The sequence below is a fragment of the Passer domesticus genome, chromosome 8 (genome assembly GCF_036417665.1).
Source record: "Passer domesticus isolate bPasDom1 chromosome 8, bPasDom1.hap1, whole genome shotgun sequence".
Classification (NCBI taxonomy): Eukaryota; Metazoa; Chordata; class Aves; order Passeriformes; family Passeridae; genus Passer; species Passer domesticus.
The window spans coordinates 7,197,803-7,211,570 of NC_087481.1; the positions used below are offsets into that span (position 1 = coordinate 7,197,803).

Here is a 13,768-nt window from a genome sequence, read left to right on the forward strand (position 1 = left end):
AGCAGAGGGACCCACAGCAGAGCAAACTGGCTCAGCCTTCCTCAGAGTCTCAGCCCCACTCTGGCCAAGGACACTCCTGTCCCTCAGTGTCCCCTGGAGGCAGCTCACAGCTTGGATGGCATCCCAAGGACACACCAAGGGTCATGTCCATGGCATTGCTTGAGGAGAGTTGGCTCATTGCCAGCCTGCCCTGCCCAGAGCTCCCCGGGCACAGGGAGCTGGGACACCCCATTGCTGAACTCAGCCTGCACAGGAGGAGCCCAAGGGCTGGGCCTGACCCTGCAGCTGGAACTGCCATCACAGAGAGCCCCTCAGCAATGCCAGGAGCACCTGGGCAAGGCAAGGAGAGAGAGAGCCAGGCCTGAGGAAAAGCCTTTCCCTGCCCAGCCCTGCCCAGCCCCTGCCAGGCAGCACCAGGGCAGGGCAGTGGCCCTCAGGCCCTGTCAGCAGGGAATGGGCACATGGCAGGAGAGATGCCCTTCATCTCTGGGGCTGCTCTGCCAGCCCAGGAGGGACTGAGGGCCCCGAGCCCCGGGCTGAGGGCTGTGCTGGCTGGGAGGGGACACGAGGGCTGTGCTGCTCAGGGCAGTGTCTGCCCTGCAGGGCAGGGCTGGCAGTGCCACATCTGCCCTGCAGCAGGGCTTCCCTCAGAACTGCCTCCCTCCCTCCCTGCCCACGGCTCTGCTGCTGGAGCTGTCCCAGCCCAAGCTGCTCCTGTGGCCCCGGGCTCCTTCCCTGACAGAGCTGCCAGAGCCCAGCCCAGCCCCTGGGCCAGCTCTGCCCTGCAGCTGCCCGGGGCTGCAGGGATTAAAGAACAGCTCCCCCAGCCTGGGCACCATGGAAAGGTGGTGCTGGATGGGCCTGAAGGCTGGGGAGGGGGGGGGCACTTGCTGAGGTTCCCAGGAAAACTCAGGGTGATGGTTTAAGAGCCTCAGCCCGTGTTCTGCCGTGCACAGCTGAGTTTTCCTTGCCACCAAGCTGAGCCAGGGAAAAGTGGGAGCACAGATTCAGGAAAGCAGAGACCCAAGCAGGAAACCCCTGCCCTGAATGAGCTCATGAAAAGTCCCCTCAAGAATGAGCTGGGCGTGAGCTGGAGCTCTGAGCAGCCCTGGCCCACACAGCACCCTCTCCACTGCACCAGGACCTGCCCTGGCAGGAGTCACTCCTTGCCCCCACAGCTCCTCTGCACTGTCCATGGGGAGCTGCCAGGCAGGCTGAGAGCTGCCCCTGGCAGGTGGCACATCCCCTGGGCTGGCCAAGAGCTCTGAGGGCTGCAGGACCTGCTCTGCAGGACAGCCCTGGGCAGCCCTGGCTGCAGCCCCAGCTTCAGCCCCCGCAGCCATCCCTGGCAGCAGGAGCCGTCCTGCCCTGTCCCTCTAAGGGTGCCCAGGGCAGCTCCGCTCTGCAGCACATCCTCCTCCTCCTGCTCCCCTGCCACAGAGAAATTGGGAGAGTCCTCCTGGCACATCCCCCAGGCTGAGGGGTGTGCTGGCTTCAGGAGATCCCTCCAGGAGCACAGGGGACATTGCCCTGCATCCACTGACTCACCATGTGGAGGGCTGTGAAGATCTTTCCCCAAGTGAAGTTTCAGCTCAATGACTTCCTCAGCCTGTCTCTGCCTGGCTCCTGTCCCCTCAGTGCCTGCAGGCAGAGTGCTCAGCCCTGCTGGGCTGGGAGAGGAGCTGGTCCTGGGAAGAGCTGTTCCTTTAAAGCTCAGCAGCACAGACACAGAACAAAGAACATTAATGACCCTCTTGGGACTTGGGTGTTGTTTACATCAGACTCAGTCCCTGAGAGAGACTTCCAAAGACTTCTCCAGAACTCAAAGTTAAATTGAAACTCCAAAGTTTCAATTGTTTTAATGGGTCCCACTGAGGGACATGACTGAGAAAGTGTCCCCAGGTTCCAGTCAGAGCAGAACACTGGAGGCAGTGATGACAGCTGGGGACAAACAAGGCAAAGGTGCTGAATAAACCTGGATGTGTTTCAGGAATGCAAAGGGCCAAGGCCTGAGCCCCAGCCGCTGGCCAGGCACATCCTGTCCCTCCCTCATTGCTCAGGGCTCTTCCGGGGATGGGCACTGGGATGTGGGGATGTGCAATGCCAAGGGCAGCACCATGGGGCAGCCCCTGCCAGGCTGCTGAGCAGGGACAAGCAGCCACCCTGTGATGTCACACAGCCCCTCGGATGTCACACAGCCATCTGTGATCTCATACAGCATCTTGTGATGTCACAGAGCACCCTATGATTTAACACATCCACCTGTGATGTCACAGCCCACTCTGGGATGTCATACAGCACCCTTGTTTTGTCACAGAGCCAATTCTGGGATGTCACCCTGGAATGTCATGCAGCTGCATTGTGATGTCCCAGAAGACTCTGTGATGTCAGAAAGTTGCTTTGTGATGTCACAGTCTGTTCTGTGATGTCACAGTCTTCTCTAGGATGTTACACAGCCACCTAGTGATGTCACAATCCACTCTCTGATGTCACAGAGCCACCAGCTGTTACGTCCGGATCTGCTCTATGGCCTCATACCCTACTCCATGATGTCACAGACAGCTCTGTGATGTCACAACCCCCTCAGTGATGTCACAAAACCCTCTCTGTTATGTCATGCTGCCACTCTGTAATGTCACAGCACACACTTTGATGTCACAGCCTGCTCTATGATGTCATACAGCCATGCCATGATGTCACAGCCTGATCTGTGTTGTCACACAGTCCCCTCTAGGATGCTGTAGCTGCTCAGTGACCTCACACAACAAACTCTGTGATGTCGCAGCCCACCCTGTGACCTCACCCAGCCCACTCTGTGCTGTCACACAGCCCCTTGCTGACATCACAGCTGCCCTCTGCCTCTAGGACACAGCCACAGAGGTGCCGCTGTGACACAGCCCCCTCTGGGACATCCCCCAGCCCCTGCCAGTGCTGAGCCCCTGTCAGCTCTGGCTGTGCCCTGCTGGTGTCCCTGAGCTGCCCTGGCAGTGCCCCAGCCCTGCTGGGCTTTGCACAGGAGCTGCTCCTGGCCAGAGCTGTCTCTTTGCAGCGCTGCCCTTGCCAGGAGCTGCCTCTGGGCCAGGAGTCCGGCCCAGCTCAGCAGCACAGACACAACACAAGGAGTTTAATGACCCTCTGGGGCTTTGGTGCTCTTTGCATCAGACTCAGTCCCTCAGAGTGCGCTCAAAAAAATGCCAAATCTCAAAGTCAGATTGAAACACAGAAGATTTCTTGAAGGGTTAATGGTTCCCATTGAAGGACACAACTGAGAAAGTGTCCCCAGGTTGCAGCCAGAGCAGAACACTGGAGGCAGTGATGACAGCTGGGGACAAACAAGGCAAAGGTGCCTCTGGTGCTGAGCAAACCTGGATGTGTTTCAGGAATGCAAATGGCCAAGGCCTGAGCCCCAGCCCCTGGCCAGGCACATCCTGTCCCTCGCTCATTGCTCAGAGCTCTTCCTGGGATGGGCAGTGGCATGTGGGGATGTGCAATGCCAAGGGCAGCACCATGGGGCGGCCCCTGCCAGGCTGCTGAGCAGGGACAAGGAGGCAATGAGGCCCCAGGGCTGCAAGGGTCACTTGTCTCCTGCTCCTGGCTCAGGCCCAGGGCCAGCAGCCATGGCCATAGTGCTGCCCAAGGTGGCTCTGTCAGGGCCTTGCAGCTGCTGCCCATCCCTGTGCCCTGTGCAGCCCAGGCTGTCCTACGGTGTCCCTGCCCTGCGCCTCTGTCCCTGCAAGCTGTCGTCATCCCCCGGCTGCCCCACCTGGCTGGCCCCTTCCTTTGCTGACCGCTCTGCCTCCTGCCTGCCTCTGCCTGCCCACACAAAGCCTTGGGCTGCTCCAGGCTTTTTCTGGGGGACGTGTTGCACCACAGCCGTGCACTGGGAGGAAAATTCCTTTCTCCTGGTGTCCAGTCTGGGCTTCCCAAGCTGCCCTTGGTGCCATTATCTCTTTCTCTGGCTGTTTTATACAAAAAAGAAAAACTCCAAGATGTGTGAAACCACACTTTAATCCCTCCCCAGCTACTCGTATTCTGTCCTCAGTCTCCACACCACTGAGCCCAGAGTCTGCCGCCTCTCACTGCTGGTTATGGGATGAGGCCTCCAAACCTCATCTTGAGATGTTTTTGGGTCCTCTCCAAGGTCTGTGAAAAGGAAAACAGTGGTCAAAGTTATTTTCTCCCAAATCTTGCAGTGACAGAACAAGGCTCAATATCTGTGAACTGAATGAGGGTGGATTTACATTTGTTAGAAGGAGGAAATATTTTACAATGAGGAGAGTGCACGAAACTGCAACTGTGTTCTTACACAGAATTGGATTCCCCATCTGAGGAATTATCCAAGAGCAGGACCTTTGTGCAGCCTGACCCAGTGAAACCCATTCATCCCCAAGGACAGAATTCCTGTTGTGTGGGTTCTCTGATGTGCTGGGTGCCCTCACAACGCTTCTGGCCAGAATGTCTGCTGAGGGCAGCCAGGCTGCTGCAGGGGCAGTGACCTCACAGCCATCACCATGGCAGCCCTGTGCCCTGGGCCTGGCTCTCCTCTTCCTCTGCCCCTGCCTTGTCTCTGCTGGCATGAAGAGTTTTCTGTCATTCATATCTTGTCCCCAAAGTGCTGGGGCCAATGGCTTCCCAGGCAGGCTCCTGGAGCAGAAGTGGCTTTTCAGAGCCCAGGCAGAAATGAGCCCTGAGGCAGCAGCTCTGCAGTGCTGGCCACCAGGCCGGGCTGCCAAGGGAGGCTTCTGGCCATGGCCTGCAAGCAGCTGCTGCTGCCAAGGTGCCTTTGGTGCCTCAGGCTCTGCCTGGCACAGCTCCCAGCATGGCACTCTGCCCTTGTGCCCGAGCCCTTCCCTGTGCTGGGGCTGGCCTGGGGCTTTTCCTGCAGCGGGACCTGCCCTGCTCCTGGCACAGGAAAGGCAGTTCCTGCTGGAACAGGAGGCTCTGCCTGCAATGGGCTCCAACAACTCCAGCCAGGCCCTGTTTGCAAAGACCCCAGCGGGAAATGAAGGAGGGTCATGTTGCTTTTGGGGTTGAATAATGCTGAAAGCAGACTTCTCCATCCCAAAATCCTGAGAGGGAGAGGAAGCTGTGGCAGGGATGGAATAATTCACAGAGAAAGGAACAACGAAGGGACAGCACTGAGAGCTTTGCAGAGCTGCTGAGCTGGCCCAGCCTGGGCACATCTGACTGACAGGGCAGCACTTCAGACTAGAGAAGCCCCGTCCCAGATTTTAACAGCAGCATCCCCTGACATTTCCCTACTTGGGGGTGTGGTGATTCCTCCCTACCATGGGGACACCCCTCAAGGTCACTGTTCCAGGCTGAGCCAAAGGAATTTGCCCACGATCATTAGTCTTGGGGAGTGACATTAATCTCTCTTAAATAACTGGTTTTGCTTTAACACAGTTGCTTTGAAATCACTTCCAAGTACTCTATACAATATAATATGTTATAGCTCTTATATATTGGTGTAAATATTTCTGATTAAGATCATTTTGTCTCATCAGTGCTATAATAGATATTTATATAAAAATCTCTGGTTTGCTATCCTTAATCCTGTGAAACAAATTCTATAAAGGTGTCATGGTTTGGCCCTGGCACAATGCCAGTGCCCCCATGAAAGTATACTTGCAAAATGGTTACTGTGAGATGGGACTCGGAAACAGAACAAAGCAGGCTCCAACTTGGGAATGGAGCGGAAAAAAGCCCCAACACTTTATTAATCTACAACATAGAGACAAAAGGGGAAAAAAGGAAAAAAAAATTACACACGACAATCGACAACGGAACACTTCTAAAACACTCTTCCTCCTTCTACCTTTCTAACACTCAATCTCCGCTAACACTCACTTCTCAGTCCAATACCATCCTTCACACAACTTCCCCCATTCATCAGGAGAGAGGAGTCTCTCTCTTGCACCATGGGCCTCCCCAGGAAACACAGTTGGAACCTCCTGTGCTTCCGTGTCACACGTGGCAGCCGCCCGGAGAGAATCTGCCATGGTGACCATCTTCCTTCCATGTCCAGTGCTCTCACCACCAGCCATGGATCCAAACTGCTTCTTAGGTCTTTTTAAGAATGCTTTGCTCAGTTTCAAGAAGTGGCAGCCTCTCACTATTTGGGACACCTGTCCCCCCCTTATTTCACCCCTTGGGGCCAAAGGGCCTTGTGAACAGAGATCTTTCTCCTCTGAAGGCAGAGGGCTCCACCACACCCTCCTCATCAGTCTCTGTTCCCTCTATTTCTTCTTACAACAGCTTTGTCACTTTTGGTTTTTGGCCAACTGCGTCCCCCAAGGTACAGTCTCTGCATTACAGGATAAAAATTGGTTCTGTCCCGTGGCCATGTCAGAGAAAGTCCAGCCAAAGGCCACTGCAATCATCTCTTTCATCCAGGGCACTTCTCATCTGCTGATATTTCTTCACCTACTCAAACCTTCTTCTTCTTGCCCATCCTCCGTCCCCTTTCAATTCTCAGCTGGGGAGGATTAGCGTTTTTACAGCTTCCATTGTTTCGGTACCAAAGGGGTTAAAACCTCAGCCATGGTCTGCCTGCGGCTGGGCACCTTGCCCCCCCCTTTTCTCCTGGCCATGGTGCTGGCAGGAGATATCAAATTTCCAGCCAGCGCAGAGTCTCTATCACTCTCTCCCGGGGGGCTGCCCAAACATCCCAGGTCTCCTCCACCCTGCACCTTGCAGGGCTCTGGCCTCCCTCCCCACAGGCCGCATGGCCTCCCCTGCCCCACCCAGACACAGCTGGGCAGGGGAGAGGTCAGATCAACTCACCGCTGGAGTCAAAAGAGAGAGTCCCTCTGGGAATCTTCTGATTTTAACCCCTGTGTGTTCTCAGAGGTGTATCCAGGTCCCCAGTGGCCACACCTGGTGGCAATTTTCAAATCTGGCCACTGATTGGTTTGACCACAACTTTCCCAGAAACTCACTTCTTGGCAAAACCACAACAAAATGTTAATTCCACCTCATTAATTCTTTACACAGAAATGCATGAAAAGTCCAGGGATGGGATTGGAACCAGCTGCTCCACGGCTGTTCTCACAAAAAGAGCTTAGAAAGCCTGGAGATTCTTGGGGGTGTTTGAGTGTGGATATGACAGTCCGGTCAAGAGACAGAGAAAGCAAGATAAGCTTTCCCATGAATTGGTCTGGGAACTGGGAGCTGCAGACAAAGAATTGTAACTATCCACAGGTGGTGTTTGGAATAGGTTGTTTTTTTCCATAAAGTTGTTTAATGGAAGGTGTTTTCTTCATTAGCCAGTCATGTGAAATGTGTTGCTTAAATGACCAGTGAGGTCCACTAGTAGCAAACCAAAGTATAAAAGAAGAGGATTGAATAAATGGGTGGCTTTTAGCTCTCAGCCTTCCGACCTGAGTCTGTGTCATCTCTGACTCCACAGAGACATTTGGGGATCTGTGGGGGATATTTGGGATCCTGTCTGCACCTTGTGACCTAACAGGAGCCTCTCCAATAAACTTTGCCTGAAGCTCCTGCTGTGCCTATGACAGGAAACCCTGGGAGTGTCTGTCACACCCCAGCTCTTTGGCAGCCTGGGGACTCCTGGGATGTCACCATGGAGTCCCCGTGAGTGCCTGTGACTTTTGGTGCCTTTGCAACCCAAGGTGCCCTGGGATGTCACCATGGAATGGCTGTGACTGCCTCTGACCACAGAGGCTCTTTACCATCCCCAGAAATCTCTGGGAGGTGTCCATGGAGCCCCTGTCTCTGCCTGTGACATTCCAGCTCTTGAACAGCCTGGAGACTTTTGGAAAGTCCCCATGGAACCCTTCTGAGGGCCTGTGACAAATCTGATCCTTAGCAGGCAACCATCACCAGGACCCTGTTGCTATGGGTCATGGGATCCCAGATCCACAGAACTGGCTGAGCTGGGAGGGACCCATCAGGATCCTGGAGTCCAACTGCTGGCCCTGCACAGGACACCCCAACAATGCCAGCCTGGGCCTGGCAGCGCTGCCCAAACGCTGCTGGAGCTCAGAGAGCCCTGGAGCTGGGAGCCTTCCCTGGGGAGCCTGGGCACTGCCCCAGCAGCCTCTGGGCAAAAACCTTTTCCTGAGATCCAACCTGAGCCTGCCCCGACTCAGCTGCAGCCGTTCCCTCCAGTCCTGTCCCTGGGCACCAGAGGGAAGAGGTTCCCACAGCCCCAGCCAGGGACCCGCTCCCAAGGCTGTTGCCATGGCCACCAGGGCTGGGACCAGCTGGGATGTTTGGTTTCCACGGGCTGGGGTTTAGGAATGGGATTCCCCAATGTCCTGCTCCCACTAAAACCGCACTGCCGCTCGCTACCCTCCCACCTCCCATGGAAAGCACAAAAGGCAAAGATTCCAGGCTGGGATAAGAACAATTTATTTGGAAGAGCAACGAGATAAAGAACAAACAGGAACAGAAACAATATTGACAATAGAAGGGTTTTAAAAAAGGGAAAACTACAACACAATGGTATCTTCCTGGCCATAATTTTCTCCTCCCTGGGAAGGACACCCTTCTCCTCAGGGAGAAAGAGAGAGAGTCCCTTTCCTGCCCCTGGCAATGACCTGAGGTCAGAGTGAATGTAATGACACAGCCCTGGCCAGACCCTCATGTTCTTCAGGCTCACATCATGTCATTGGCAGGGGCAGGAAAACGAACAGGTGTCTTCCCAGCATGGATCACAGTGAACACGTATCACCAGGGCCCTTCCAAACGTGGTTCTCCCATGGGGGATGAAGTTGGAGCAGTGCACAAAGCTCTTCCTGCAGTTGCAGCATTTGCATGTCTTCCCTTACTGGTGACTGTGTTGGTGTCTGCTCAAATGAGAGCTCTGTCTGAAGCTCTTCCCACACTGGGGACACTCTTAGGGCCTCTCCCCAGTGTGGATACGCCGGTGGGTGACGAGGTGGGAGTTGCAGTTGAAGCCCTTCTTGCAGTCAGAGCAGCAGAAGGGCCTCTCATCTGTGTGAATCCGCTGGTGCTGGAGGAGATTGGAGCTCATGTGAAACCTCTTCCCACACTCGGGACACTCGTAGGGCCTCTCCCCAGTGTGGATGCGCTGGTGCTTCATGAGGTAGGAGTTGTACTTGAAGCTCTTCCCACAGTCAGAGCAGTGGAAGGGCCTCTCATCTGTGTGAATCCGCTGGTGGCAGAGGAGATTCGAGCTGGTGTGAAACCTCTTCCCACAGTCAGGACACTCGTAGGGCCTCTCCCCACTGTGGATGCGTTGATGCCTGACAAGTTTTGAGCTGCAGCTGAAGCCCTTCCCACACTCCCCACACTCGTAGGCCCATTCTCCAGTGTGGATCATCTGGTGGCTGATCAGGGTGCTGCTCTGCCTGAAGCTCTTCCCACACTCCAAGCACTTGTAGGGCTTCTCCCCATCAGGAAGCTGCTCATGGACCACCAGCTCTGATCCCTGCCTGAAGCTCTGTCCACCTTCCTGGCACAGGGTGGGTCTTTCCTCCTCAGAGCACCCTGGGCTGGGTTTGCAGGCCCTCATCCTGTGTGATCTCTTGGGCTTTACCTCCCCGTTCGATTCCTGTGCCATGGAGTCCTTCAAAACAGCTTCTTCCATGAGGTTCTGTTGTGAAGATTTGTCCTCTCTGGTCTCCGTCCTCATCTTCTTCTCTGGGGAAGGTAGGACAAGGAGAGGATGCAATTTGCCTCCATGCCAAAGGGAAAGGGAACAAGATAACCCCAGTGCATCCCCAACAGGATGGCCAAGGCAGAGGGGCTGTCCTGCAGCTATGGGCCATGCTGAGCTGAGAGATGGAGCAGGAGAGAAGGGGAAAGGGACACTGACTTCCCCCTCACCTGCCTGCATTTCTCAGGGCATCTTCCTCTTCCCTGCAGCCTTCTCCTCCACTGGGCCAAGGTTTGGGAATGGGAAATCCTGGTTTCGGGAAAAACAAGGGATGAGCACAGTGAGTCTGAAGGTCCTCTGCCCAAGTCCATCTCCAGAAGTCACCTGGTGTCCATAAAAACCTTCAAAAGGCAAAAGTGAATGAAAAAAGCCACCAGGAGTGTCTCATTTCCAGTCTCATCCCTCTGGGGCTCTGGTGGTGCCTCCTTTCATGGCTGCTGAGGATCCCTGGCCTCCCCAGGGATGAGAACGTTGGAGAGCCCCCCCAGGCCTGAGCACCTTCAGCGGTGAGAGGGACACAGAGCCCCTGGTTCCCAGCCCTGCACAAGCATTTCTCGAGGCCAGCGGGATGGAGACTCCCTCAAGCATCCTGCAGGACCAGGGGACGAGACTGCCCTGAGCATCCCCTTGACATGAGGGTGAGAGGAAGGGAAACCCCCCAGGCATTCCCTGGGGTGAGAATGATGGAGACGCCCTGGGGAATGGCCTGGGGTGACAGGGACAGGGACGCCCCCCTGGGGGACAGGGACACCCCCTCAAGAATGGCCTGGGGTGGGAGGGACAACGCCCCCCAAGCCCTTCCCAAGCATCCCCCAGGGCGAGAGGCGCAAAGACCCCTCCAGCATCCCCTGGGCACTGGACAAAATAAACTTGGCAGAAATTAAATTTAATACTGTATAAATCAGTTTTATGAAGATTTGATTTTGTCAGAAGTCACATGTGAGGAAAACACAAATAAATCCCAAACATTAATAAATGAACAATAGAAGCAATTCTGTGGCAATTCCAAGTTTCACGGTTCCTGCACAGCTCCAGCTCAGCTGCTGGAAGGTTCTGATTAAAAAAAAAAAAAAAAAAAAAGAAATGGAAGTGAAAATTTCACCCAGTAGAGATTATAGAAAGGAAGGAAAAATCTGTATAGCTGTGACAAAGGTGACAGGGACAATAATTGTTCTCACATATGGAAAAGTCCCCAAGCCTCAGAATGGTGGAGTTATTCGGGAATTTAGCTACTTGAGGTGGGCTTCTTCTAGGACTTTTAGCAGCCTTGTGCTCCTAACCTTGGGGTGAATGAACCTTATCAGTCTCCCTGGTAACATTTGCAACCTTTCCTCTGGTGATTTAACAAACTTTTAATGGAAGGATAACAAAGTATTTTCTTTACACTGGCCACCCACAACAGCCATTTTCCTCATCAGTTCTCCCCCAAGCCACTCAGAAGAATCTGCATTCAAGCTTCCAAGTTTCCTCTGGAAAGAAAGAGCCCTCCTCCCACAGAGGAGGGAACCATGCTGTTGTCTTGGTCAAAGAACAGTGCCTGAACTCACTGTGCCAAAATATTGTACACAATCTGGTTAAGAAAATTGTTAGAGATGCCTCTGCCCCAATTAAGGTGGTAAGGAGACCAAATGCAAAGTGGATTTTATTGAACAGTCAATGTGAGGTAGAGAGAGATGGAATAAAAGAGAAAAAAGGGGGAGGGCAAGAGAGTGACAGGGACAGAGACCTCCCCTGGGTCAGGGCAAGTGTGACACTGTCCCCCATGTGTGGCCTTCCCAGGGTGGGGGTTTTACACCTGAGCCAGTTAGGGTAGGGGGGGTGGTGTTCACCCCCGCAGTAGGGATTACCCCACTGTTTCAGGTTGCAGTCCAAGATGTAACCAAATGCATGTTTTCCATCTTCACCTTTAGAAACTGTTATAAACAGGTGGGGCAGTGTTCTTTATCTCTTCCATGACTCAGCCCTGATTACGCCCTCCAGGGGCTCTCTTCTGTGAATGGGCCATTGAGTGTCCCTGCAGGACTGGTAAAATGACATCATCCCATTGTGGGATGCTCCGCCCAGGGGGAGGAGCCAAGCATTCCTACCTGGATATAAGCTGAGGCTTCTGGCACCAGGAGCACCTTGGCTACTGGATTCCCAGAGGACAAGAGCTCCATAAGCACCACTGGACTTCAGACGGGGACCAGACCCTTCCACAGGATCACTGCTTTGACAGAATCACGATCATCACTGCAACAGGACTGCAGTCACCATTTAATGGGACTGCTACCACCACCCTGACCAACAGGGTGTCAGGTCATATCCTGACTCTTTCCATTTAAGGCAGTGTTTCTGTATCATTGCCTTGATCTTAATTTTCTTATTAAATTGTAATTCTGGCTTAGACTCTCCCCCTAGTTTGCCCTCAAACCAGTACAAAAGTCAATGCATTAATCTCTTGTTTTCCTCCCAAAACAGAATTTCCCATCCCCAAACCACTGCCAGATGGAGGAGAAGGCTGCGAGGAAGAGGAAGATGTCCTGGGACCACCAGGTAGGTGAGGAGGAAGTCACAGCTCATTTCCCTCTCTTTCCTGCTCCATCTCCCTGCACAGCACAGCCCAAGGCTGCAGGACAACCCTGCCTTCAACGCCGTCCTGCCAGGGATGCACGGGGAGGATCTCCTTCCCCTTCCCTCTGGCACAGAGGCAAATCCCATCCTCTCCTTGCCCTGCCTTCCCCAGACAAGGAGCTGAGGATGGAGACCAGCGACGACAAATCTCCACAGCAGAACCTTGTGGAAGAGGCTGTTTTGAGTGGCTCCATGGCACAGGAATCCAGTGGGGAAGAAAATTCCCTGAGATACTGCAGGAAGAGGGGCTCCAAATCCAGCCCAGGTGAGGAGGAAAGACCCACCCTGTGCCAGGAAGGTGGACAGAGCTTCAGACAGGGATCAGAGCTGGTGAACCATGAGCAGCTTCCTGATGGGGAGAAGCCCTACAAGTGCTTGGAGTGTGGGAAGAGCTTCAGGTGGAGCAGCACCCTGATCCGCCACCAGATGATCCACACTGGGGAATGGGCCTACGAGTGTGGAGAGTGTGGGAAGGGCTTCAGCTACAGATCCACCCTTGTGACCCACCAACGAATCCACACCGGGGAGAGGCTCTATGAATGTCCTGAGTGTCAGAAGAGGTTTCAGACCCGCTACAATCTCCTCAGGCACCAAAGGATTCACACCGATGAGAGGCCCTTCCTCTGCCCCGACTGCGGGAAGGGCTTCAAACAGAATTCCCACCTCGTCACCCACCGGCGCATCCACACTGATGAGAGGTCCTTCCTCTGCCCTGACTGCGGGAAGGGCTTCAAGCGCAATTCTCAACTCATCACCCACCAGCGCATCCACACTGGGGAGAGGCCCTACGAGTGTCTCCAGTGTGGGAAGAGCTTCACCCACAGTTCTAACTTAACCAGACACCAACAGAGGCACCAGTAGGGGAAGCCCTGCAAATTCCCCAACTGCAGGGAGAGCTTCATGCACTGCCTGCAGCTTCATCCCCCATTGGATGACCCATGCTGGTCAGAGTCCTGGTGATCCATGTTCCCAGTGATCCATACTGGGAAGACACCTGTCCCTTCTCCTGCCCCTGCCGATGGCATGATGTGGGATTGATGAACATGAGGGTTTGGCCATGGCTGTGTCGTTACATTCACTCCCCCCTCAGATCATTGCCATGGGCAAGAAAGGGAATCTCTCTATCTTCCTATGAGGAGAAGAGTGTCCTTTCTTGGCAGGAGGAAATTGTGTCTGGGAAGAGTCAGCTGTGTTGTAGTTTTCCATTTTTCTTATCCCTTTTGTTATCAATATTGTTGCTGTTCCTGTTTGTTCCTGATCTTGTTGCTGTTCCCAATAAATTGTTCCTATCATAGCCCAGGATCTTTGCCTTTTGTGCTTTCCATGGGAGGCAGGAGGCTAGCAATCGGCAGCACGGATTTAGCGGGACAAGGAAATTGGGGAATCCCATTCCTGAACCCCACTCTGTGGAAACCAAGCATCCCAGCTGGTCCCAGCCCTGGTTGCCATGCTAAGGATCAGATTTGTCACAGGCCCTCAGAGGGGTTCCATGGGGAATTTCCAAGAGTC

The 13,768-nt window shown here is 54.1% G+C and overlaps 2 protein-coding genes across 2 annotated transcripts in view; one reads left to right on the forward strand and one right to left on the reverse strand.

Annotated features, from left to right (window-relative positions):
- Positions 1 to 9,310, reverse strand: part of LOC135305981 (zinc finger protein 850-like) — a 74,582-nt gene extending 65,272 nt beyond the window's left edge. Inside the window, 1 exon segment of the mRNA XM_064429556.1 lies at positions 8,851 to 9,310. Coding sequence (XP_064285626.1) covers positions 8,851 to 9,310 — 460 coding nt within the window.
- LOC135305560 (zinc finger protein 418-like) overlaps positions 1 to 13,120 on the forward strand; it is a 409,899-nt gene extending 396,779 nt beyond the window's left edge. The window contains exons 6-7 of the mRNA XM_064429294.1: positions 12,620 to 12,812; positions 12,918 to 13,120. Of these exons, the coding sequence (XP_064285364.1) occupies positions 12,620 to 12,812; positions 12,918 to 13,120 (396 nt within the window). The remainder of the gene's footprint in view (positions 1 to 12,619; positions 12,813 to 12,917) is intronic.
- The last annotated feature ends 648 nt before the right edge of the window (positions 13,121 to 13,768 follow it).